Source organism: Carassius gibelio, chromosome A17 (assembly GCF_023724105.1).
Source record: "Carassius gibelio isolate Cgi1373 ecotype wild population from Czech Republic chromosome A17, carGib1.2-hapl.c, whole genome shotgun sequence".
Lineage (NCBI taxonomy): Eukaryota > Metazoa > Chordata > Actinopteri > Cypriniformes > Cyprinidae > Carassius > Carassius gibelio.
In genome coordinates this window covers 13,365,277-13,391,151 of record NC_068387.1, presented here as the reverse complement: position 1 = coordinate 13,391,151, position 25,875 = coordinate 13,365,277, and the positions used below count along the sequence as shown (strand labels likewise).

The window sequence follows — 25,875 nt, the reverse complement described above, 5'->3', positions numbered from 1 at the left end:
CTGTTGCTCAGTTGCTCATGTCACAATCGTTGCATCGGTTAAAGCTGACATAGATGTATGAGTCACCAGATTTTGAATGGTTGATTTATAATAATCAGGTGAGATTTGGCCAGTTTTGCACCTGATCTTTGGTTTTAAATCACTGCTATCTGCCCATCCGTGTCACTTTACATTGCCACCAGTGGCTATTTACTGTAACACCATATGACTATGATAGAATCCAAATATAACCAGTATGCATTTAATTTCCTGCATTATTAAGTTACAGATATTCCAAATTCTTTATATTCTTCTCTTGATGGTCAGTTTCAGTTATAATGGTAGATGTACCATTTGTTGCTTTGTACTCTTACTCTTACTTGGCTGCTGCCCAAAATGATAGTCAGACCAGCTAAACCACAGTGTTGGCATTAGGCAACTAGTGGGAAGTTCCTTAGCAAGAAAGAAAGAGATACACAGGTATTACCTCAGCAGACTGATATAATTGCTTGCAAAATGGCTGAACGTAACAAGAGAAAGTTTATGCAGTGAACTTGGATGCTAGATGGTTACATGAGTACTCATGTTTTCAGTAAAACAGCAATTCTTTTTAGTGATTTAGTGATTCTGCCTTTATTTTATGGGATGTTTGAACTATAATGTTCTTTAGATTTACTCACCGCTCTGTGGGTTAAAGATGGATAGCTGATCTTTGGCCCAATTAAACACATCATCTGCTTTTATGGTTATCTCTGCAAATCTTTCTTTGTATCTCCTTTGATTTGGTCATTCATTAATTTGATTGTGCTTAAGCTTGTGCACAAGTGTCACTAGCATGACTGGACACATTAAGTAGGAGGACTCTGGAATAGTAACCCAGAGATAATAGAGGGAAAATTCACTTACAGACAGCATACTTATGACATACGTTAACTTATAGGTCAGGCTGACGGGCTGCTACTCAATACCAAACTGTAGACATCCCCAAACACTGGACGGGACTCTGAAACAGCTATAATGGTGAAATTTCCTCTACTTAATGGACACTGATAAAAGATGTTGATAAACAAACCAAAAAAAAAATTTGAAATGTTTTCTCTTTCCCTTCTGTTCCTGAGTAGAATGCCATTGCAGACATTATTTGAGAAGACTGTCGCTTAAATGTGCTGTTATTACTCAGCTATAAGAGCAGAGTACTACTGTCCCACACCATTAAATGAGTCTCATGCCTCTCAAAGATGAGTTTACAGCCAAAATGGAATGGGAAACTATGAAAAGCAGCAACAGAATAGCATTTATTAGAAATAAACTTAAACTTCATGTCAACATCCCTCATACGTCACATTATATAACAAACATGTTTATTTAAAGATCATATGTTTTATATATATATATATATATATATATATATATATATATATATATATATATATATATATATATATATATATATATTTACAAACTGAACTCTAACTTAGGCGTTTATACATTTGACAATAGCAATATTTAATAACTTGAATGTATAAATACATAATATAAGACATTCAATATTGGTAAAATGCAATTAATTTCTTTCACAGAATAAACTGCAACCAGTAGCATTCATCAATGCCGAGACATGTCTTGTAAAGACAAAAAAGGCAAGAAAGTATCATGCAATTCATAATTCAATCAAAGGATTTAGCTCTGGCTTTGAGGAATGTGACTTTGAGGTTGTCGTTCAGCCAGTAAACACCTTTGAACATCTGCAAAACCACATCTAAATTATTCTTCAGCCAAAAACTACTGGACACACAACATGTGAAGGCAGTCTCAACTGAGAATATATATGCAGTTGAATGTGACACCCAGAGTTTATCGTTTGGCAGCAGGGCTTTTTTGTGTTTGTATTTCCCATAAAACATTGTCTTCTTCATTTACACCATGACCATTGCCAGTAACCTTAGTTCTACAATCAGTTTTGTCAACTAAGATTGACAAGCAGTATATGAGTAGAAAAGGTCAAAAGAGGAGTTCTGTTTCGTGGTAAAAATAGCTATGTTCACGTGATAAATATGATTGTTCACAACTCATTTCATTTCCCTGTTTTTTCTCCAAGGCACTTTTCCTGGTTCTCTTTAGTTCTTCAGGTCTGTTGAAATATGTAAAAGGAAACAATGATTGACATGAGCAAAAAAATGACTTCAACACAATATGTCTTAATAAAACCCTGCTGGTAAAATATATGAAATAGATACTAGAAATACATGCTGGAGGACTGATGTATGGAAAAATAATAGGGGGCATTAGAAAGTGCTGATGTTATGTATTTGTTTGTTTGTTTAATAAAAATATGTATTATTATCCTCCTAGATATCTCCGGTTTTATGACTGCACACCTTAAAAATAATAATAATAATAATTAAATGTCTATTTAAAAATACTACCAACTGTTATTATTTTAGAATACAAAGCAATTATAAATGAAGGTAAAAGCTATAATTAGTTTTTACAAGAAACAGGATAAAAAGATCTCAAATAAATTGTGTGATTATATAGTTTATGCTTAACTTTATGATTAGTTTAGTTTATAGTTAAATCAGCACGGACGAGAAAATTGTGCAAGACAGATGGTGAAAGGACTGAGGGTTTAAAGTTAAGCTGATAACTAAAGCAGTGTCATAAAGAAAAGGGCCATTGTACATAAGTGTGGCTCTTAACTTCAAGTAGTTAACATGCTTTATGCAGTCAATTGAGAATGTAATACCTGATTATATTCATGTACTTTTTTGCCACAGTTTGATCTGTTTTTGCTTTTCTTATGTGTTTTTGTTCAATTAGAGGAACACTGCAGTGTTTAACCCACTTAAGTAGTTTTATTTGTATTTATGTCTATTTCTATCAGCCAGTCAACTCACAGAGCACATTCTGAGAACGTCTGCACTAGAAACTCCATCAGAACAGCCTTTTAGCTAAAACGTGAAAACCCTTTCATTCCAGTCAGGTGAAGTAAAAGCTAATCTGTGTACTCCGTAATATTAGAAAGGTCATAAAACAGTTAGGTGTAATATTTCTCATGTAGAGTTACGTTTAATACGTCTGTGCGTGGAATTCACTGTGTGTGTGTAACCAGAAACTGTCTATCAAGTTCTTTTTTTAGAATGTAGTAGCGAGAACAGTGGGATGATTGTGTCCTTGAAAATAAAATCCAGACATTTGATCACTTAGTGTGTGTTCTGGGCAAATATTTCCACAACAAACATTTTAGCAGTAATATATCACACAGCAGACATGTTTTCTATTAAATCTGTGTATACATTAACTATTCACCTGCAGCATCTATCCCTCTGAGCACCGCTGAGTCTCTGCTAGTCTTGTAAGAAGCCGAGCACATCTTTTATAATCTAGAAAAGGACAAAACAGATTTAAGACATGTACCTTAGAAAATCATAGTCAACATAGTGTGAAACCATCAAAACATGTGCATGCTTAGTCACTCACCTGAATACTTGGCAAAACAGTTCAGATCAATCATTAAAATTAAACATTTCTCACACTCCCATAGCTAATGGTATTCAATGAGGTGGCACTTACAGGCTGGTATTGTGCAGTCCCTGGAATTATGGTACAGTTTGTAAAAGTGTTTACTGCATTTGGGACTGAAATAAAGTGGCCCTGCAAATATACAAAAACAGATATTAAATTGCCGTCAGTTCACAAACATAATGAAGCAAGTGCACAGAGAACCTGCTTGCTCACCTGTTAAATGTTTTAAAAACTTCTCCTTCTGTCGAAGGTCTCTCGGAAAGACCTCTGTTAAAATGGAGAAATTCCTCCGGTTGTTAATTGTTATTAAGACCCAACCGATCAAATAACCACTACTGTATTCCTACAAGTATGGAACAGTTCTCATTATAACATTTTGTCAGTGAGTGAATGTGGTGATGCTTACCAAGAATGCGTTCATGCTGAATTGCCTTTGTAACTTTAATAATGTCTTTTGTTTTTGCCGACTTCTCAACGATCTCGAGGGGATGCTGTGTGTTTCCCTCACTGTGATGCTCCTGTGCTAGTCTCTCTCTGTCTCTTAGCAGGTCCAGCAGACTGGTGCCGTCCCTGTCTCTTGGTCTGCAGAAGCCGGTGGTGAGGATCAGCAAAAGGAGACCTATGAAGACAGGTGTGCGTACTGCACTCATGCTGAAATGTGAGCAGAGAAAGCCCCTCAGCCCAGCGTCCAGTCGTATAGCCCTGCAAACACACGATCATTTTAGTACCCTGGCACTTATACTCGATTCATATAAATCTGTGTAAAATATTCCATGAATATGTAGTTGAAACATAATTTCTAAAAACATTTAAAGCTGTTTGGTTAAAATGTATATGACTGTACACTTAAATACATTTTTGCAATTGTTGTATTATATTATATTCTATAATATTCTATTATATTATTTTTTATACAAATATAATTTAATTTAACTTAAAAAAATTTTTTTATAAAGTCTTACATTAAACAGATTATTTGGAGTACGTAAAAACAACTAATATATATATATATATATATATATATATATATATATATATATATATATATATATATATATATATATATATATATATATATATATATATATATATATATATATATATATATACTGTATATATTTACAAACTGAACTCTAATTTTTTACTAAAAAAATTAAATCCAATGCGTTTAATTCAATATGTTACATGCTTGTGAAAAAGGTCGTAAAAGCTGCATGAATAATAATTGTAAAATAATTAGCAAAAAGCTGTTTTTAATTAGTTTTAGGTGATGTACAGCAGGATGTCAACTTCCCACAAGTATTGTTTTATGTCAACTACATCCTGACAAACACTTAAGGTGTGCTAATAATTAAATAACATCCAGCTAAAATAAGCAAGCACAGTATATTGCGCATTATTATTTCTCTCCTCTTAATATTAAAATGTAATTTGCAACAAATTAACGTGAAAGTTTCCGATTCACTTAAAAACAAGTAAATGTAGCTTCAGGCACTGTCCGATATCTCTAAGCGATCACACCATCACACAGATCTACGCAAGATTCCCAAGTTTTCTCCACTTTTACGCACGAACGCTCCTGCGCAAAGACCCTTTGGAAACAAGTGTTTGTTTGAAAAAGTAACAAATTACCTGTTTTTCTTCGATGCAGATTTAATTTACACTTGTTTCACAGCCTTGTCGCCTGTTTAAAGATTAATAAAGTTAACGCAAAGCACATCAAATAGACTCCGCTGGCGTCGCCTCTCCAAAGGTACTTCCACAGGCTCTAGCGCACCATGACACAAGGACAGCGAGTCTCTTTTATATGTTTAAAGACAGCCGTGGTCATCTGTTGATCGTGTTGACTCGAAGTGGGTGGAAATTGACGAAACTCCGCAGTTTTTTATTTATTTATTTCCCCCCTCCGGTGCGTAAATTTGCTTCAGATCATCCGGCATGGGTTCCTGAGTTTTTAGTGTCAGTTGCAGACGTAAGGAGCTGTCCCATGTGGATTACCCCGGCATGTCTTTAATTAGAAACGCGTTAAGAGCACTCCTTAAAAAATGCATTTTAATTTTGTTGGATCACTGTCTCGTAACGCGCATCTTCCGGTGGTCCAATTTGGCACGAGTGGAAAGATTCTCACCAGAAGTGTTTTCTCTGTCCCAATGCCTCTTTGTACCTTCTTATGAAGTACTACGTGCGACTTCCTTTATTTTAAAGTTTCCACAAAGAGGATGATACAGATCAATTGTATTTCAGCCCAAAATATAATCAGAAACCATCACGGTAAGAGCTGGAGTGGGAAGGCAGAAAATCCTGGAGACTATCCACAGCAGCGTCTATGAGAAGACTGAGGCCTTCTCTAACATTGGTTTCGTTCTCAATCTCGACATTATACCACTCCCTTTGAGTAAAAAAAAAAGAAAAGAAAAATCACTCGTATTTCATTCCCCTCCTCTTTGGCTGTTGCACACCATTCTGCCGCGCGCTTCCATGTCCATAGCTAATGATAATCGGGATTATATGGGAACTATTATTAATCATATTGCATGGATTTATCTGGGATAACGTGATGCGGTGTCGAGGCACAGCTCAACAGTGCCACACAGTGAATAAGTAAGTTTGATGATGAGTGTTATGATATGTCCACAGGGTACATTATAGAGATAAAAAAATAAAAATAAGTAAATGAAAATTCTGTCATCATTTAATCACACTGTTGTAGTTAAACCTATATTACTTTCTTTCTTCTGTGGAAGAAAAAAGAAGATAAATCAAGTAGTGTTTCCCTTTTTATATTCATATATATACTTTTTTCTTTCTATACTATTGTTTTCACACACACACACACACACACACACACACACACACACACACACACACACATATATATATATATATATATATATATATATATATATATATATATATATATATATATATATATATATATATATATATATATATATATATACTGTATTCTTCTGGACCTCATTGACAAAAACAGATTTTATATATTAAAAAACAAGAAAGAAAATCCTACAAATTGCAACAACGTGAACAAGAAAAACACTTGAAATCTTAACTTTATGATAAATAGCTTATGATGTTCCTCATTTATTAGTCACTTTGGATAAAATCATCTGCTAAATTAATAAATGTAAAAAAAAAAATTTTTCATAAATATTTTAATTAAATGCTAGAAGTTTCAAAGTGACAGCATGCAGCTATGAGTTCAGTGCAATAAAAACTCCTAAAAAATGAGTAGAAATTATTGTTACAGGATAACTGAATGTAGGGAAAAATGCCTAAAGTTGTAAAATCACACCAATGGTCACACAATTGCTCCTGTTTTGTGCCAAATAAATAATGCATTGTTGTATTTTTAATAGCTCACTTTCCTTTTCCTTTATCACTCACAGCCCCGGTATCATTCTTTCAGTCCTACAGTCTCTATCCCCACCCCTCCCCCCCCACCCCATTAGCCATACTGTACTTGTAAATGAAATGTTCCTGCCTCTCTTATTTTATAATCTGTGGTTAAAGTATTCTTCAAAGCTGCCCCTAGTTATAAGTGACTTACAAAACTTGAAAAAATGCTGCACATGAGCGGGTACAACCAAGATAAAAACACAAGTAGGGGCAAGTTGTTGTAACTAATGAATATCCCAGAGACCTTGAAACCACAAGATTTGACTCATATCTGTTGCGTAGGTATTATTATTATTTTTTTTTAGTTTTCTTAAACCAAACATTTTTTACTCAATCCTATGGTGGCCGAGATAGCTCAACGCGATGCAACTTCAGAAAACACATTCAGATATTAAAAGCACCAGCAAATCAAGGAAATATCTTCCTAAGTTTGACAGCAGGTGCTGCAAATGCTCACAATGCAAACAAATAAATAATTTTATTTGCTGCATGTTTCTTTGTTTGGTTGTGTTGTGAGAATTTGCAGTGCGTTTCTTTATTTTTGGCTGCATTTGCAGCGTGTGTTGTCAAATTGATGAAGCTGTTTTTTTTTTATTTGCAGGTGCTTTTTTTATTTGCAGTGTGTTTCTTTATTTGGTTGTGTTGTGAACATTTGCAGCATGTGTTGTCAAATTGATGAAGTTGTTTTCTTAATTTGCAGGTGTTTTTTTTTTTTTTTGCCACCATACAATCCCTTTCCAAACATTGTAATTATTCCAAAACAGACTCAATTGTTTTGAAAACTTTTTAATGTTTATCTAGAGTGTATACTGTACGAGGTTACTGGGGCTTTTTGTCACGTTTTATCACTTTTTGAATATGCCATACATTCAAAGACGTGTTATCAGAATATATTATTAGAATGCTAATTGTGCAACAAGTATGTGGTTAAATTTTGTAACTTTATTGAATTAAATCAAAGCAAGAGAATTAAGTCGTAAGCCTACTTTACGCAGCACATGCATGACACATGTTCCCTATCGACACTTCACTTGTACTGCATCTGCTAAGATGCTATGGGGAAAGCTCCTTTTTCTCCAGTGACTGAATCTTTTTTAATAACGCAGTGTAACTGCACAGCCATTGGTTTGCGAACAAATTAAAAACTAACCAATGGCTCGGTAGCCAAGCTGCATGAGCCTATGGCAATGAAGCCCTCTAATATTGGCAGGGCCATCTGGCTATATAAGCAGACATGTCGCCATAGGATTCTCAGATTTCTTCTTCAGCGATGGCGACAATCTTTGCTGAGACTAAGGGACTTGAAGCTTCACTGTTGAAATGCCTCACAGCAGATCAAGACCTCTCTGCTCGGCCGATCTCGCCGCTTCTCACAGCTGCCTAACAGCTCATCCCTAACCCAGCGTGCCTTGCTCTCTCCTCAGAGAGAGGCTTCCCCCATCCTCTTCTCCCAGCCAGACCAACATCTCTCTGCGGCCACGAACAGTCTGGTCTCGTTTGGTAGTAGTGTGTGTGACGCACTTGACAACAGAGCAAGGACGACTGCACATCAACTGCCTCAACAGTAGTGCCCTACATAAATTGCCAGGAAGGACTCTCCTCGAGCTGTCTCTTTACTCTAGTAGAGCTACTCCTAGAATGGGCTCAGCTCAACAAGCCTTTGCTGAGAGTGACGCATGTGCCGGGCAGGTTAAACCAAGGAGCAGACATGCTGTCAACATCCTCTTTTACGGATTTCCCCTGATCGCCCTGATCCCACAGGTAATCAGGTGAATCAGGGAGTAATGGCACAGGGTTCTGTTGGTAGCCCCACTCTGGAAGAACCAACACCAGTTGGTGGGCAGGAACAACCTGGTTGTTCGCATCTTGAAGGGGTCTAGGAGGCTTAACCTGCCTCGCCCCGCCACAGTCCCTACATGGGATCTGTCCATGGTGCTGAGGGCTCTAAGGAGCTCTCCCTTTGAGCCACTACAATCCACTGACTTTTGTTCCCTGATGCTAAAACCATTCTGCTACTGGCATTAGCATTGGTAAAGTGAATGGGAGATCTGCAGGTGCTCTCTGTGAGCCCCTCTTGCCTGGATTTTTAAGGTCATCCTAAAACCAAGGTTCAGGTACAGACACATTGTACATACCATCTCCACCCTCTTCAGAGCACAGGTTATAACTCTATCGGTACGTCCCCCCTTGGAGGAAGACCAGGAGTTAAAACTACTCTGCCCAGTCAGTGCGTTGAGAAACTATATATAGTGTTTCGCCTCAATCAGGCAGTCGGATCAACTCTTTATATTCTTTGGTGGCCAAACCAGAGTGCTTCCAGTCACTAAGCAGATACTCTCTAAATCTGTAGTTTGCGCTAGCTTACTCCTCCTTGTGCCCACACTGCCCCATGGGAGTAAGAGCCCATTCCACTAGAGGCATGGCCTCGTCTTGGACTTGGTCTAGTGGTGTGTCCATTGCAGAAATTATGTAGCCAGATGGCCCCGTCCATATTGGTGGGCTCTGGTGGGCTTCATCACCATAGGCCATTGTGTAGTTTTTAATTTACTGCATGAACCAATGGCCATGCATTTACACTGCATTATTGAAAAAGCTACAGTCATCGGAGAAAAAGGAGTTTTCCCCATATAGTCTTAGCAGACGCAGTACTCATTCCCGTTTCTCAGGGAACTGAGGTTACATTTGTAACCGAATACGTTTTTACATTTACCTAGAGCTTATAGGGAAGGCATCACTTTTTTTTCTTTGGTAGGTCTTATCAATTCTACCCAAGAAAACAACCTGCCCCGGTAACAGCCTATGGTATTTGTCACAGTGGGAACCTGCCATTGAATAGCATATTATAGACTATTTACAGGTTGTCAGTTCAGTTTAAACAATAATCCAATTCTAAACCTCAAAATTATTCAGTATATAGTTCCCATCCCGATTCCCAACATAAACAAGAACTCAGTTCAACCTTTAATTTAAAATCATGTATGTGTATTGCCCCCTATAGGTCTTGTAAGATAAACAGTAAGATATTAAATTTTACCACACAAAACCACAAATCTAGAAGAAAATCTGAATTCAGTGAACAAAAATGTCCCTTCCCACTCAGTTACTATAAGCATAATTTAGCTGTTTTGTAGCATTTGTTGAATATGCAATGCAACACACATTCAATGAAATATTATCCAACTATATACTATGAAAATGGCAACTGTGCTACAATTATGTGCTCAAACATTCTCATTCTAAACCAGATCTTATATGCAAGAGAATTAAGTAGGTCTATTTTATGCAGCACATGCTTGACACAGCACAAACAGTGACACTAAGCCTGCACGTGTGGCCTTTATCTCCTCCCTGCCTCCCTACAGACCAATCTGTCATCAGACTCTTTCACTTTCGGTCAACAGATCCTGCTCTCATCCACTAGAACTAGCTGCAGTGATCCTTTCATCTACTATAACATATGAAGGGCTTCAGATCAGTCATAATTCAGTGCTTGCTATAACACAAGTCATGCCGACCTGTATCCAAATATGCAGTGTATAGTTCAGCCTACACATTCAGCCACTGATCCTAAAATCCTCCTTAATCTTGGCTCATGCCAGTTCCCTGTCCACAGCCTTAATCCCTGTTGACCTCTTTGCCATATTTGATATCATTGACAACTTTGCAAAACAGCAGTTTTGCTATGTTTGTATGATTAGTCTCATCTGTTCATTGTCACATCAGCATCATATGTTTGGTTTTGACTGAGAGCCAAAGCAGCTGTCCATACACAGCCATACCTGATGATTCCAGTTTTTCCAGGCGTTCTGAGACTTGTTTATAGCAGAAAGTTTGTCGGGAGATTTTTACAGTTTGAAACCGCTGAGTCAGTGAGCTTGGTTAGATAACTGATGTATGTCTAGTGCTATGCTATTAAAGATTGTCACTAACTTTTCTGCTCAAGTCTGTAGTAGATTAAGGGCCCTATCTTGCACCCAGCGCAATTGACTTTGTACACCGACGCATGTGTCATTCCTATTTTGCACCTGCGCAAAGCGCGCTTTTCCCTCCACAGAAGCATGTCGCTAAACTAGTGAATGAACTTGCGCTCCCTGGGCGGTTCAGCGCAAAAAAGGAGGCGTGTTCCGGCGCAAACAATCCCTGGTGCTATTTTGCTGTTCCATTAAACAATTGCGCCACTGACCAGAAAAAACCTAGTCTAAAGTCAGTGGCGCGTTGCGCGTTGTTCATTATGCTATTTTAAGGGCGCATGCTTGACCATAATGTATAGCGTGCACAACGCGCATACACTTTGCTCATGTAATCTACACAGATGCAACAGTTATTTTTGCAAATCATAAATTGTTACACTAAAAAAATATTAACACATGAGATGACGGAAATCATTGTGGTGTGCCACGAAGATGTGAAAAAATAGGCATAAATCTAGCTTACAAATTATTCAGGCTAATTGTAGTCATTAAGGATCAGACCTGTTTGCCCAATAGTGGCAAGACATATAGGCTATGTAAGGACATCTGACAAATATGTTTGTCCGTCAAGAACCAGGAAAAAAAAATCTATGAAACAATTGTGGCTATTTCCTCCCACGCCTGTTTAACCGACGCAATTTTGGGTAGGTTTCTCCCATCCCCATACAACACAACTTTTCTGTCTTTCACTGCTCTTACAAGAACATCAGTCTCCTCGGCTGTGAACCGCTCCTGGCGTGCGCCTGGTAAATACGCCATAATAATAGCAATCCATAATGGAACTTGCGCACCTGCTTTTAAAGGGAATGTTGGATGACGCTCTGATTGGTTTATTTCACGTTACGCCCAAACCACACCTATGAATAATGAAGCTACTTCAGACCAACCCATTTTAGATTTGCGCCGGGCGCAAGAGCCATTTATCCCGCCGGGAAAATAGCAACAGCACCGAGACCCGCCCACAAAGTTACTTTCGCTTCGCGCTTTGACACTTGCGTTTCAGATCGTTAAAATAGGGCCCAACATGTCAAGTAATTTCTAGCACTAAAGTTAATTGTATAATTTAATTGATTCTCCCTATTATACTCTACTGTTCAAAGGTTTGAGGTTGTTTAAGATTTTTTTAAATGTTTTAAATGTGAAATCTCTTATGCTGCATTAATTTGATCAAAAATAAATTAAAACTAATATTGTGAAATATTACTACAATTTAAATGTTTTCTACTGTAAGTTGCTGTATGTTTTCATATAGTGTATAATTTCCTTGTTTTATCTCAAAACAATCTGATTCCATGGTATGAGGAACCTGAACTCATGAATGCAGTGAAATGAAATGTTTGTCGTGTTTGTCTTGGGAAATAGATGTGTGAACATGTCTCATATACCCAGCAAAACTATTATCCCCTCTCTGGATGCGTGTATGTGGTTTGTCGTCTGTAACCTTAGAGACCAAGCAAGCAGAGACACTTCTGAAATGACTCATTCAAGAGCAGAATGCATGTAAGCAGATTTAATCTTAAAGGAATAGTGCATCCAAAATATATATTTGGTCATTATTTTCTCGCCATTTTATCATTTTATCGTGCTGTTATTCTTTTGGAGAATGGAAAATGCATCTCATTTCCATACAATGATAAACTGTCAATTTTTTGCAGCAATTTTTTGCAACTTAATAGCATTTGTTAAATGGAAACGAGCTGCATTACGATTCTTTAAAGTTCCTTTTCTGTTTTGCAAGGATAAAACAAATAAAATAAAAATGGTTTGTAACAACATGAGGGTGAGTAAAGAATTTTAGTTTTTGGGTGAAAAATTACTTTAATCATTGGCTTTGTCTTGCAAACTGCGACAGCTATAGAGATTCACTGTGGTGTTGATGGAATAAACCTTTTCTATGTTGAGCCTTGGGAACAATCTTCAGAGTGAATGCCTCTGTGACGGAGGAAGGATTGAGCGGTTTGAAGAAAAAGTATGTGGTTATTGTTTATATAGGATTACAAATGAATACATTTTTTATACCCATCTATCTTTTTCTGAAAGCTCATAGTCCTTTGTGAAATCCTTAGTAAAACATGACTTTACTTGAAGAGTAATTTCACTGAATCTTCAGACAACATAAGCTCTCGATTTGACACCACAGTGGAAAAAGATTTACCATTGCTTGAGGGCTTATACCACATAAATGACTTTCTACAAGTGTTGCGTACTGTAAAAGAGGCTTTTTATATAAAACTCAACAATGACAATTTATTAAAAAATGTCCTGAATTTTCACATTTTTCGTTTTGGTTTTAGTTAGTTAAGATTATATTACGATAATAGAGACTCCACACCATTTTGTCAAGCTGTCTTTGTGTGCATTTTGTCAATACAAAAAAAAAAAATGAATATATATCTGATGGCACATTCATTTCTGAAATGTATTAATTTTATTTAGCTAATTTACTCATCTTATCATATAAGTCAAAACCACTGTGTGATTTTTAGATTCATTTTGCAGTTTACTTCAAAGTACTTTCAAAGATCACACTGTTACTTTGTCATCTGTTAATATTTCTCTTTGATGTTTAAGTTTGACGTCCTAAATAAAAGAGGGAATTCCTTTTGATCATTTATAAATGATGGTTTATGTACTGAGAGACTGAGCTCCAGTCTGATGGGATAGCCTTATGAGGCTAAATAGTAAAGCAACTTACCATCCACAGCACCTGGCAAACATGAATCAAAAAGAGTGCATCCTACCTTCATCAGACCGGGTGGTAAATTATCTGCTAATTACATCCTCACGATATTCACTCTGTAAAAACAAAAACATAAAGTGTACATTCATGGAAATTTAATTCAAGAAACATTATGGCGATGAAAAACCGCTTCAGTTTGTATTGCACATAAATATTACTCTTCTTTTCTATTAATTTCTATACAAGCAGGTCAAAAAAAAAAAAAAAAAAAAAAAAACTCTGGAAGTGACAACCTGTTGCTAAGGATTTTTACATCTTACAAGGATTTTGACAGATTTACAATGACATTAGTTACCATTAATGTTATTAGACACTCTTTGCCTTGCCAAAAGCTGTAATGATAACTAACAGACAGACATTTTTCTGACACTTTTGTAACCTTTTTTTTATATTTTGAGCTGAGATTACTTAATGCAAACATAATGTTGGCAGGTGTTAAATCACTTCTTGAAGAATCACACGTACATGAGAATGTGGAGTCAAAATTATTTTGATTGCAGGTGTCTGGAGCGAGACTCCAGATCTCTGAATTCCATCCCCGTCACTGTTGAGATAACACATTATCATGTCTTTGTGATGTGATGAACTCATGTAAATATGTGACACATGCTGTGGTTGGAGTTTCCAAAGAGAAATCCATTACAATACACTTTCTTTTGTACTGCTACTGCGTTTCACTTTTAAAAGTTCCAAACTGATCACAGCTTGAGAAATTTCTAAATTCTTTATGAAAAATCATGTAATTTGTATTTCAATCAAAACAAACACAAAGCAAACTGTAGTTTTAAGTATTTCAAAACATAATTTTTTTTTTTTTAAATCCGCACAATATTAATATACTGGAAAATTAATAAAAGTATTAAAATAATCCACACTCGATTCACACTTCATTTTACATTCTGCTACCAAAGTTTAATATACCAATTGAGCAAGCTAAGGTTGTTTTTTCATCTGAAGAGATTTGGAGAAATTAAGCCTTATATTACTTGCTATCCAGTGGATCCTCTACAGTGAATGGGTGCCGTCAGAATGAGAGTCATGAGAGTCAGAGATGAGATTGTGTGGAGAGCAAGTGATGTAATGTTAAATTTCTCCAAACCTTGTCTGATGAAGAAATCATCTACATCTTGGATGACCTAAGGGTGAGTATATTTTAAGCAAATTTTCAATTTTGGGTGAACTGATGCTTGAGAGGGTTAAATCATTTTAAGATGACATCAGGAGCATGCAGACACCACAAGACAAAAAAAAAATGTGTATGGTTATTTAGCAAGACTAATAAGTCTCTTAGGCTACAGCTAAATCTTTTGAGAAAGACTGCAATAGTGAATGCTGAAATCACTCTGTGTGAGTACTTTTGACTCCCCTTCATGCAGACATTAAGGTCATCTGTGCACAACTCCCTAGAAGTCATAAGAGAAAAGATACTTCAAGCAATCCTGTGATGAAAAGCCTCATGCAGTCTGTGCAGCAAATTCCTCAGTGATGTCCAAAAGCTGATTCATTCTTCAAGACTTTGGACTACAGATGAGCATCTTTTGCTCAGTTGGAATATTTGAAAACAAATGGATGTTGACGAGAGGAAGATATGAGAAGGCTGTTAAAGGAGGCTGTCAGGGAAATTGATGTATTGTTTGTGTAAGTAATCAGCATCAAAATAGGTTTACCAAAAGAGAAATATGTGCACTCACACTGTCTCCTATATCAAAATAATACAAGGAAACCCACTTTTGAGGACCTAAAATGAGATGAGAGGTTCTGTAAAAGATAAATCTGTAAAGATAAAACTTTAGTTACTTTGAATTTTTACTATATACCACTCAGAAATTATGCCTTGGAAGAGTTTCCTTGCAGCCCAGGAGAGGCTGAAAATGATTCATTAGATTTTGAACCAGCTTCTGGTGGTGTGGCTCTGAAAGTTTATGTAAGGCAAAATAATTCCACAACGCAGAGAAGACATGAAATACTTTACCCTCCAGAATGTGTTGCTTGCTGCACTGCACTCATTGTTCAAATCTCTGCTTGTCTGTGTGTAACTTAAGTAAGTAGCTCTAAGAGGACATAACGGCTGTTTACAAATAGAAAATCTCGCCTACTGTTTATCCAATACTATGAATTTGGACATACTACTTGGCTCACATACTGTTTTTCACATACTACTGTATACAGGTCCTTCTCAAAAAATTAGCATATTGTGATAAAGTTCATTATTTTCCATAATGTAATGATAGAAATTAAACTTTCATATATTTTAGATTCATTGCACACCAACTGAAATATTTCAGGTCTTTTATTGTTTTAATACTGATGATTTTGGCATACAGCTCATGAAAACCCAAAATGCCTGTCTCAAAAAATTAGCATATTTAATCCGACCAATAAAAGAAAAGTGTTTTAATACAAAAAAAGTCAACCTTCAAATAATTATGTTCAGTTATGCACTCAATACTTGGTCGGGAATCCTTTTGCAGAAGTGACTGCTTCAGTGCGGCGTGGCATGGAGGCAATCAGCCTGTGGCACTGCTGAGGTGTTATGGAGGCCCAGGATGCTTCGATAGCAGCCTTAAGCTCATCCAGAGTGTTGGGTCTTGCATCTCTCAACTTTCTTTTCACAATATCCCACAGATTCTCTATGGGGTTCAGGTCAGGAGAGTTGGCAGGCCAATTGAGCACAGTAATACCATGGTCAGTAAACCATTTACCAGTGGTTTTGGCACTGTGAGCAGGTGCCAGGTCTTGCTGAAAAATGAAATCTTCATCTCCATAAAGCTTTTCAGCAGATGGAAGCATGAAGTGCTCCAAAATCTCCTGATAGCTAGCTGCATTGACCCTGCCCTTGATAAAACACAGTGGACCAACACCAGCAGCTGACATGGCACTCCAGACCATCACTGACTGTGGGTACTTGACACTGGACTTCAGGTATATTAGCATTTCCTTCTCCCCAGTCTTCCTCCAGACTCTGGCACCTTGATTTCCGAATTACATGCAAAATTTGCTTTCATCCAAAAAAAAAGTACTTTGGACGACTGAGCAAAAGTCCAGTGCTGCTTCTCTGTAGCCCATTTCCTGCACACGCCTGTGCACGGTGGCTCTGGATGTTTCTACTCCAGACTCAGTCCACTGCTTCCGCAGGTCCCCCAAGGTCTGGAATCGGTCCTTCTCCACAATCTTCCTCAGGGTCCGGACACCTCTTCTTGTTGTGCAGCGTTTTTTGCCACACTTTTTCCTTCCCACAGACTTCCCATTGAGGTGCCTTGATACAGCACTCTGGGAACAGCCTATTCGTTCAGAAATTTCTTTCTGTGTCTTACCCTCTCGCTTGGGGGTGTCAATGATGGCCTTCTGGACAGCAGTCAGGTCGGCAGTCTTACCCATGATTGCGGTTTTGAGTAATGAACCAGGCTGGGAGTTTTTAAAAGCCTCAGGAATCTTTTGCAGGTGTTTAGAGTTAATTAGTTGATTCAGATGATTAGGTTAATAGCTTGTTTAGAGAACCTTTTCATGATATGCTAATTTTTTGAGATAGGAATTTGGGGTTTTCATGAGCTTTATGCCAAAATCATCAGTATTAAAACAATAAAAGACCTGAAATATTTCAGTTGGTGTGCAATGAATCTAAAATATATGAAAGTTTAATTTTTATCATTACATTATGGAAAATAAGGAACTTTATCACAATATGCTAATTTTTGGAGAAGGACCTGTATAGTAGGGAAGTATGTGATTTCAAGCGCAGCTAATGTGTCTTTATAAATCATTGACACATTCGTTAAACTGATTCTTTCAAAATGTTGAATCATTCAAGAACAAAACCACTTTATGTTGCTCGGAGATACACACAATGATTAAATTCAGCAGTGGCTTTGTTTGGAACTAATTTCTTTTGGGGAACAAAAACAGTAACTAGAAAAAAAAATCTAAAATGTAAGTTTCTCAACATTACCTTTTGTTTATTTAATTGTTGGATAAAAATGTCACATTTACAATCTTGCAGTTGACTAATGTGTCAGCACAGCTGTGTTTATCTGCGGCCAAAACAGAAATGCAAATATGTACAGTAGTTGGGTAAAACTCACTTTATTTATGGAACTTAAATGACTTTTACTGAGAGGGTGGTTGTGTTGAGAGAGTGGGCTGTGTGTCACACTGCTTTTGAATATCTCCACCTGCGGGACAAGTTAACGTGGGTTTATTTTGTCACAATCACACCTCAGATCTCAGCTGTCCCCAATCTGCAATTACTGTCGCTTTGAACATGAGGGAATCCCTCTTGCTCTGAGATCAAAGCAAAGGAACATCAAGCTGCAAGGCAAATTAGACAGAGAAACCCTCTGTTTACTTCATATAGTCAGGTCTTTTAAAACAATTTTTATTTAATTGGCAAAAATTAGAAGTCTACGCATTTTACATATATTGAAAATTTGGATCAGACAGGATTACAAAGGATTGAGGTGTTTTTTTATGTAATGTCTAGTGTTTTGCAGCTGTTATTATTTACTTTCTGTTATTTTACTATTTTGAGTTTTTGACTAAAACTCAATGCACTATTCATAATTAACCATGAATCATGAGAAAATCGCTTATAAAATGTGAATGCTAAAATGCCCACCCTCAAAACTACTACTAACCTACTGAAATACAACCAAATATTTTAATATCCAATATGGCACATTATATTTCTGTGGCCTCTTAAAAAGAAATTAATATGTAAATGTACTAATAGTAGCTAATTATAATATGTTTCATAGGGATTCCTGTACACAATGTAACTAATGTAGCTGGCACTAGATCCTTGACTAACCCTTTCCCAGGCTCATCGTTTCACGTTATGAAATCTTACAAAAAAATGTAAATTCATATTTGGTGTTTTATAATTTCCTGAATGTTCATTGACAAAAAATTTTATACCATATCTGACTTACAAATAAATATGAAAGATTTGTAAGATACATTAATTTAGGGAGGTTCTCCTCATTCTTGAGTCTCTCTGAACCTCTGAGCCGTGAAAAAGAAGCTGAAGAAAAATATAAGACATTCTGTGTATTTCACATTCAAAGCAACCCAAAGGAAAGAAGTTATTGCTCAGAGGATGCTCTTTCAAAGCTGGGATTCTTACTGAAGTGTAAACAGTAGTTAAATTTCAATTAATTGCTAACTTCTCAGATGCTCCTCTTTCAAACTCAGTGCATGTATAACATCTCTTAACTGCATGTTTCTTATCATGGCAAATAAGAGAATTAACCAAGATTAAACAAAGCTCATTAAGATTTTTTTTTATTTCCTCTGGGTAAAACATTAGCAAATCAGCCAGAAAATGTTTAGAAAGAACTTGAGTAAATATAAACCAATGGTTTATTTCTCAAACTGAGGTTATTGTATTGCCATGTTGTCTGTATGAAATCATGTTGTTATGCTCTGGCATGTGTTTATTGGTTTTGGCAAGCTATAGTTTGTTGTTCTGTATCCTAATATAACCTCTGTGAACTAAATTGCACAATTCAGGATTCCACATGGTCACCCAGGCCTGATGACTCCTTTTTGGGGAGTGTGTCTGTAGTTTATAAGACAGGCACACTTTTTGGCTGCTATAGCAGGTGTAACTTACTGCCCCATATCATCACTTAGCAGCTGCTCAGACGTCGGGCAAAAACAAAGCCTGACTTTTGACTGTGTAGTGTGTGTAATATTATATATTTGTATTTATTTAACCCTCTCAAGTCTTCTCTTCAGCTTTAACAGCCCAGTGCTACATATTTATCTAAGCAGTTGAGCGTGTAGTGTGCTGGCACTTAACACACACTTGCAACTGCTCTTGTCTTGATTATGAAATAATGTACTGTGCTATTTTGTTTTTGTCTTCTTTCTTATCTGTGCCTTCACAACTGAAAATGCCAATGAAGATTACTGGCAGGGTGTGAATACTACACAACTGTTTTAAATAAGAATTATTATTTGTATTTTTTTAATAAATACATTTATTCAGCAAGGTTGCATTAAATTGATCAAAAGTGGCAAGTAAATGCTGTTATTCTGAACGTATTAACATATTAAATCAGCTTAAATCATATTAGATCACGTGACACTAAAGACTGCTGAATGTAATGACTGCTGAAAATTCATAGGAATAAATTACATTTTAATATATTAGAACAGAAAGTATATCACAGTATTACAGCTATATTACATTACACTATTACATTACTATAAATAAATGCTTGGTGAGCTTAACAGACTTGTTTAAAAACAATTGTTAAAAGGAAAAAAGGCTTCAGTTTAGATTTTAACACACACACACACACAAACACACACACAATAACTGTGATTTGCAAATATACTAATACCAAGTTATCAGAGCTTCCACATTAATTTGATAATTTACTGTACACTGAAAAAAAATGGTGCAAAAGCTGTCATTGGGGTTGAACCATTTCAAAAATTGCTATTATTTACCATTTATATATAATTTACACTTTAGATATTAGTATGTACCTTTAAGATACCAATATGCACCCTTTAGGGGTAAATAAGGTACAAAGATGTAAGTTTTTTAAGGGGACAGTAACAACTTATGTACCTTTTTTTTTTTAGAGTGAATGTCTCTCATTACCTTTATCTTTAGAAATATAAGGAGAAACATTTAAGTCAGTTTTAATCATGTTTGAGCAACAAAATGTTCCTGTGGGACAAGGAGATGTGGATTTTTGGCCAACATGAGTTTGTGGATAAGCTAATCAAGCTGACAACCCACAATTTCATCAATTAAAAGACTCCTACATGGACTTCCTTTAATTGCAAAACTGCTAATGCATTGTCAACAGATATTTCTAGATAGGGAAAAAAAAAACCCAGGAAGAATACATTTCTAATCATACAGGCAAAGTTGTTCTGATGATACTTAATATACTGTCTAACAATTCTTCAGCTAGACCCAGATGCACGTTTTTTGGCCTAAACTGAGTATTGAATCATTATCAGATCCCAGTTATCTACACATTAAGCAATAATTCACACATGTATGCTGGCATACCTCACAGTTCACTGAGCATCGTCTAACATTCCTGAATTCATACGTAGTCTATGTAATTGACGTTTATAAGCTGCAAAGGATCTAAGCTGCATGATCTACTGTATGAACAAAAAGTGCTGTATACATACCATACAAATGTTTGTGTTCAGTACTTTTTTATGTTTAACTTTTATTCAGCAAAGATGTATTCAATTCATCAAAAGTGATAGTAAAAATATGTTTCTTTTCATCAGAGAATCCTGAACAAAATGTATCAGGTTTCTACAACAATAGTAAACAGCTCAACTGTTTTCAACGCTGATAATAATAAATGTTTCTGGAGACTGAAGAAACGGCTGCTGAAAATTCAGCTTGATCATCACAGGAATAAATAACATTTTATAATAAATTAAAACAGAAAACAGTTATTTTAAATTGTCACAGTATTACCGTTTTAATGTTTGGATCAAATGAATGCAGTCTTGGTGAGCACAAGACTATTTAAAAAAATACAAATCTTAACTTTGAACTGCTTGGTAGCATACTTCCTAATTATGCTACTAAATGATGGAACAAGAATGAAACGTTTCTCTTTTTCTAACTCCATATCTTCTTAAACATTTCAAATTTTGTATTATAATCATACCATTAAAAATGTCTCATAGTCAAGAGCCCAAATGCCGAGGTTAAATTGGGCTGGGTTAAATAGCAGCGCTCTTGATTGGTGGTCGGATAGTTAAATGTCAGTTGTAGAGAGTGATGTATCAGAGGGCTGGAGATAGTGTAGGCGTAGTTTGATTAATAAGGTGCCTGAAGCAGTGACTCAGCCAGCCGGAGCAGAGACCTCCGTGATAGGAGCCCCTGCACCATCCACCCATGATCAATGAACCAGGTCAAGAGATTTCCATTTATACACAGCATTAAATTGAAAACAGGTTTTTAAGTCCTGGGCTCTCTGTTAATATGGTAATCTTCAATGTGAATGAACTGTGATTAATCTAACACAAACACACAATATCTTTTGTAGCTGCACAACTTCATCAGTAAGACTCAGTAAATCTGAATTGTTACCAAACCAGAAATATATGTTTAAACTCAAGGTATTCTGGATATTATTAAGCTCTGTGATTTAAATGCACACTCAATTAAAGACAACCCAAGTAGGTAGAATAACATACTTTGGATAAAAGGATCATCTAAAATAATAAATAGCAATCTAATTTGCTTTATGTAAAACTGAAGCAGTATGAGAAATGAAAGATTTATGGTTTTACATCTGCTTTTAGTTTGATATTGGTTTGATTGGCACTTTTGATGAGTAAAAAAAGATAAGGCATTATTTTAATGTATTGAATGAGTTTATGAATGAGAGAAGTAAGAGCAGAGCACAGTTGCAGAAAGTCTTTATGCATCGTATCAGATCATATAATATCATATCATATTATTAGATATTTTACTTTATCGGCAAGTAACTGGAAGGTGTTTATTACAAAAAAATAATTTACATTTAAATCTTTTTACAGTCTTTATATAATAATATTATATATTTTTGTTTCATAGATTTAATAAGGCAAAGAAATAACAGTTTTTCTGAACATGAATTATTAAAATCTTCCATTTTGAATTATTAAAATATTCAGTTTTGCCAGTTATATCCTGTTGTCCAAATCAGGCTGCTTAAGACTTTTCTGTAACAATAAGTTGGAACATGCAGTATTTCAAATTTCTATCTGAGGCTACCTAGGCCTTCTGTGCATCTTCTACCAGGCTGCTGATCCATTTTTCTCTTCATAGGTCAGATGTTATTATTGGAATGGAGTCAGTCTGTCTTTGTTTGATTGTGACTTTATGAAACACAATCTGTCAATGTCTTCAAGTGGCGGAAAGATTTCTGAATTTTTATTTGCACCTAGTATATTTATTGACAAAGGCAGAATATGTAGATGATGAAGTCATTGCATCCTTTTGTTGTCTTCCAGTAAATGCATGACGAATATTAACCCACGTAAGTCCAGGCTGACCAGCAGAAGGGTAAACTGTGGAAAGACCGAATGGCAGATTTTAATAATTGCATCCTTCTGCTTCTAATAATTTCTCAGCTGTCTTTTAATTAATTAATTTATTTTTTATCAGATAGCATGCTCATCATTGACCACAGGACTTTTGGTTTTATCCCTGATAAAAACTTAAATTTATTAAATGATACAAACTGACAGTAACTGAAAATTAATATAGTGGGCTAGAAGTAAATACCACATTTATCTGACAACATCAGTGCATCATGTCTTTTAATTTGATTCAGCTTTCTAAACTCAGCTTTTGGGAGGTCCAATAAATAATGGAAAGACAACAGAAAGCTGTGTGTAATGCTTTTAAACTTTTAAAACTTTTTTTCATTGATGTTGACTTGATTTAGTTTGACAATTAATGTTAATGGGAATTTGATAAGATCAAAGTGAAAAATATTATTATAATCAGAATATAATTTATTATAACAAATCTGCCTTTGTCAGTAAGTTGCTTTAGGGAACAAAAACAGATTTGTTCAAATGTTTTTGTAGTGTTTTTTTTTAACTAAATTTTTTTAAAACTAAATTATCAAGTGTGTAAAATTAAGTTCAGCTTAACAAAAATTACAATCATAAAAATGTAGTATGTAATGTAAAAGTACATACATAATATAAAACTAAACAAATAATTCAAAAATCTTATGACATTAAGGTTATGTGATTAAAAATATGCATTTAATATTAAGTTCAAATTACTGCTGATATATTCTTGGTGGCAAGATGTTGCCTCCCAGATGAATATGAGTATAGAAGATGAAAAGAGTTCAATATAATGTCTGTTATGTTAATGTCAAATCTTTGTGCTTCTTTGTTATGACTTTTTCAGATTATTAAGTGATGACTGCATTATTATTAGGTCTGTAGATAAAAATATAAAATGTAAATTTCTTTGCTTCATGTACTGCAGTATGACCTGGTGTCTCCTGACAAGAGCATTTTCTTATCTCGTAACTAAGTGATCACAGCCCACCTATTAAGTCAAGTTCTACCATAGCACCTGTAAGGAGGAGAGTGTCAGCTGAATACATCCATGAACCTTTAATCTCCTTTGGCCCATAGATCACATTTCAGCCATGCATCCCTGTCCAACGCCCTCTGATAATAAAAAAAGAAGAAGAAAGTCTTAAACATCCTTATCTTTGTAACAGCTGCTCCCCTCCTTTCTGATGGCCATCTTGTTGGCTGACTTTTACCACCCCTCCCTTTGTTAAACAACAGTGGTGTAGATATTGAATTCACTTTACAAATGACTAGAACTTATCTGGTGGCTTTCCATGCGTAGACTTACATTAGAGCACTATGCGGTATGTTGCAGTGACTATAGTTAATATACACTGACTTTGTCACGCTCATTCCACTCCATCAATGCGCCTGTTGGCTACAGTATGTGTGTTGACCTGAAACATGAACGTAAAGAGGTGTGTTATGTAAGTGCTGAATCTGAGGTAATGATGAAATGACTGGAAATGAACCTGTGGGGAAATCCATGGCATGGTGATGAGGATTAACTAATGAATTAATAAAATAGGAACAACCCAGAAAACATCAAACAAAACAGGGAGAGAATTGTGTGTGGGAAAGTTACAAATAACTGAATTTGGTTCTCTGCATCCTTATCTTGATTGTGTATCTGGATTTTTAGTTCAACCTTGCTGCACAGAGCCCTCTTGATAAAATAAAATAGGATAAAATAAAATACATATTAATATTTTTATTATTATTATTATTTATTAACTTTAGGTTTTTATCATCAGTACATTTAAATAATGTATTTTTTATTCATTCATTAATGTATTATAATATACATTAGACATTTATTTATATCATGCAAGTGCACATTATTTTCCATATAGTCATTTGTTTTGTCCTACACAATGCTGACATCTATTGGTGAACAAATGAAAGTTAATTTCAAACTTGAAATTGTTTTAGCATTGAGCAAGCATTTCAAGTCTTTATTTATTCTTTTAATTCATTTGCACTAGGCTGAATACATTAATTTACACATTTAATGATACTTTTTGTTCATTTCAATGTCTAAATCTTGTTAAATAAAACAATTTGTTCATAGGTATGATTACAAAACAAGTGTGAACTGTGTAAAGCAGTACCTCATCCAATTAATAATTTGTCTTTCAATTTAATTTACCATTGTTTGATGTTCTTAACTGAAAATGTCTTGTACTGGAACATCTTAAAATATGCCAGTGCCATTGTCTTGTCTCAAGATGCACACCAGTAAGTTATCGGTATTTAAATATCCTGATTTAGCCTAGTCCTGGCTTAAGCTAAGCCCTGTCTGTGAAACACTGTCTCTATGTTCAAACATCAAAGTTATACAAGAATGAATCAATTTCGTTGTTCACATCAGGAATGTACATACATTTAAATAACTTTATGCACTAAAATGTACACGTACACCGAAGTCAGATGCCACTATATAGACTGTAACTTTAATGTTTGATCTTCAAAGAAAAGTTGTCAATGACAAGCCTGACATCACCCACATCACCACCCATTTTTTACAGTAAACCAGGTATGTGTAAGTGCATTCATCTCTTGTTGAATTTGCCATAATTACAAGATTCCAACTTGGAAAAAGAATTCAAGTCCTTGTAGAACTCATAATTACCATCTGTAATCTTGGAATTTTCTGTGAGTTTCTACTTGTATCACGTGACTGTACCTGACTGCTGCAGATTAATTTAGGCATAGATAGTGTTGCCATAGAAACGCACAGTTACTGGTCCAAGGACATGAACAGCAGCTTGAAGTAGAACATAGTGTGAACACAGCATATGATCTTGAGTATTTGACAACAGCATGGCTTGATACAGTAATGTCTTCATCAATCTGTTTCTTCCTCTGTTTGGATGCAGCTAACAAGACAGACTCCAGTAAGAATTCTCAGTGTTGATCAAGCAAGTCCACATCTAACCCATCTAGAGTGGGAATCATTGGAAGAACACTTTGTAATGGATGATCCGATCGATCTCAGGCCTCAGACAAATTTGTGTCAATCAGCAGGTAATGCTCAACCTCGGAAAAGGTGAGTTAGCACCTAAAATTCAGTAGTTTTGATGCCTGAGATAAACTGTTTTATGTTAGTTTGTTACACTAGTTCATGTTTTATGGGGAAATGTTTTCAGATAAAAATTCACGTTA

General features: G+C 35.6%; 1 protein-coding gene and 1 long non-coding RNA gene across 3 annotated transcripts; both read right to left on the bottom strand.

Moving 5' to 3' along the window:
- Positions 1-1,429: 1,429 nt before the first annotated feature.
- Positions 1,430-5,983, bottom strand: LOC128031696 (ALK and LTK ligand 2b). The gene is made up of 6 exons (XM_052620049.1): positions 5,633-5,983; positions 3,911-4,206; positions 3,718-3,771; positions 3,553-3,633; positions 3,289-3,362; positions 1,430-2,110 (listed from the first exon to the last, which is right to left on the bottom strand). Exons 2-5 carry the CDS (start codon positions 4,152-4,154, stop codon positions 3,298-3,300), a joined length of 444 nt encoding a protein of 147 aa, XP_052476009.1. The 5' UTR covers positions 4,155-4,206; positions 5,633-5,983; the 3' UTR covers positions 1,430-2,110; positions 3,289-3,297.
- Positions 5,984-22,136: 16,153 nt separating this feature from the next.
- Positions 22,137-24,480, bottom strand: LOC128031701 (uncharacterized). Of its 2 annotated transcripts, none has more exons than XR_008188137.1 (3): positions 23,999-24,480; positions 23,681-23,805; positions 22,137-22,677 (listed from the first exon to the last, which is right to left on the bottom strand). It is a non-coding gene; the product is annotated as an uncharacterized LOC128031701 (long non-coding RNA). The 2 variants fall into 2 exon arrangements; XR_008188138.1 differs by having other exon boundaries at positions 23,708-23,805.
- Positions 24,481-25,875: the final 1,395 nt, after the last annotated feature.

Bases quoted from the DNA above. Each gene is read 5' to 3' on its own strand.
- LOC128031696 (XM_052620049.1), bottom strand. From the start codon at position 4,154: ATGAGTGCAGTACGCACACCTGTCTTCATAGGTCTCCTTTTGCTGATC. The intron at 3,634-3,717 runs GTGAGCAAGCAG...GTATATTTGCAG, and splicing joins GTTTTTAAAACATTTAACAG to GGCCACTTTATTTCAGTCCC. The intron at 3,363-3,552 runs GTAAGTGCCACC...GTCCTTTTCTAG, and splicing joins GGACTGCACAATACCAGCCT to ATTATAAAAGATGTGCTCGG.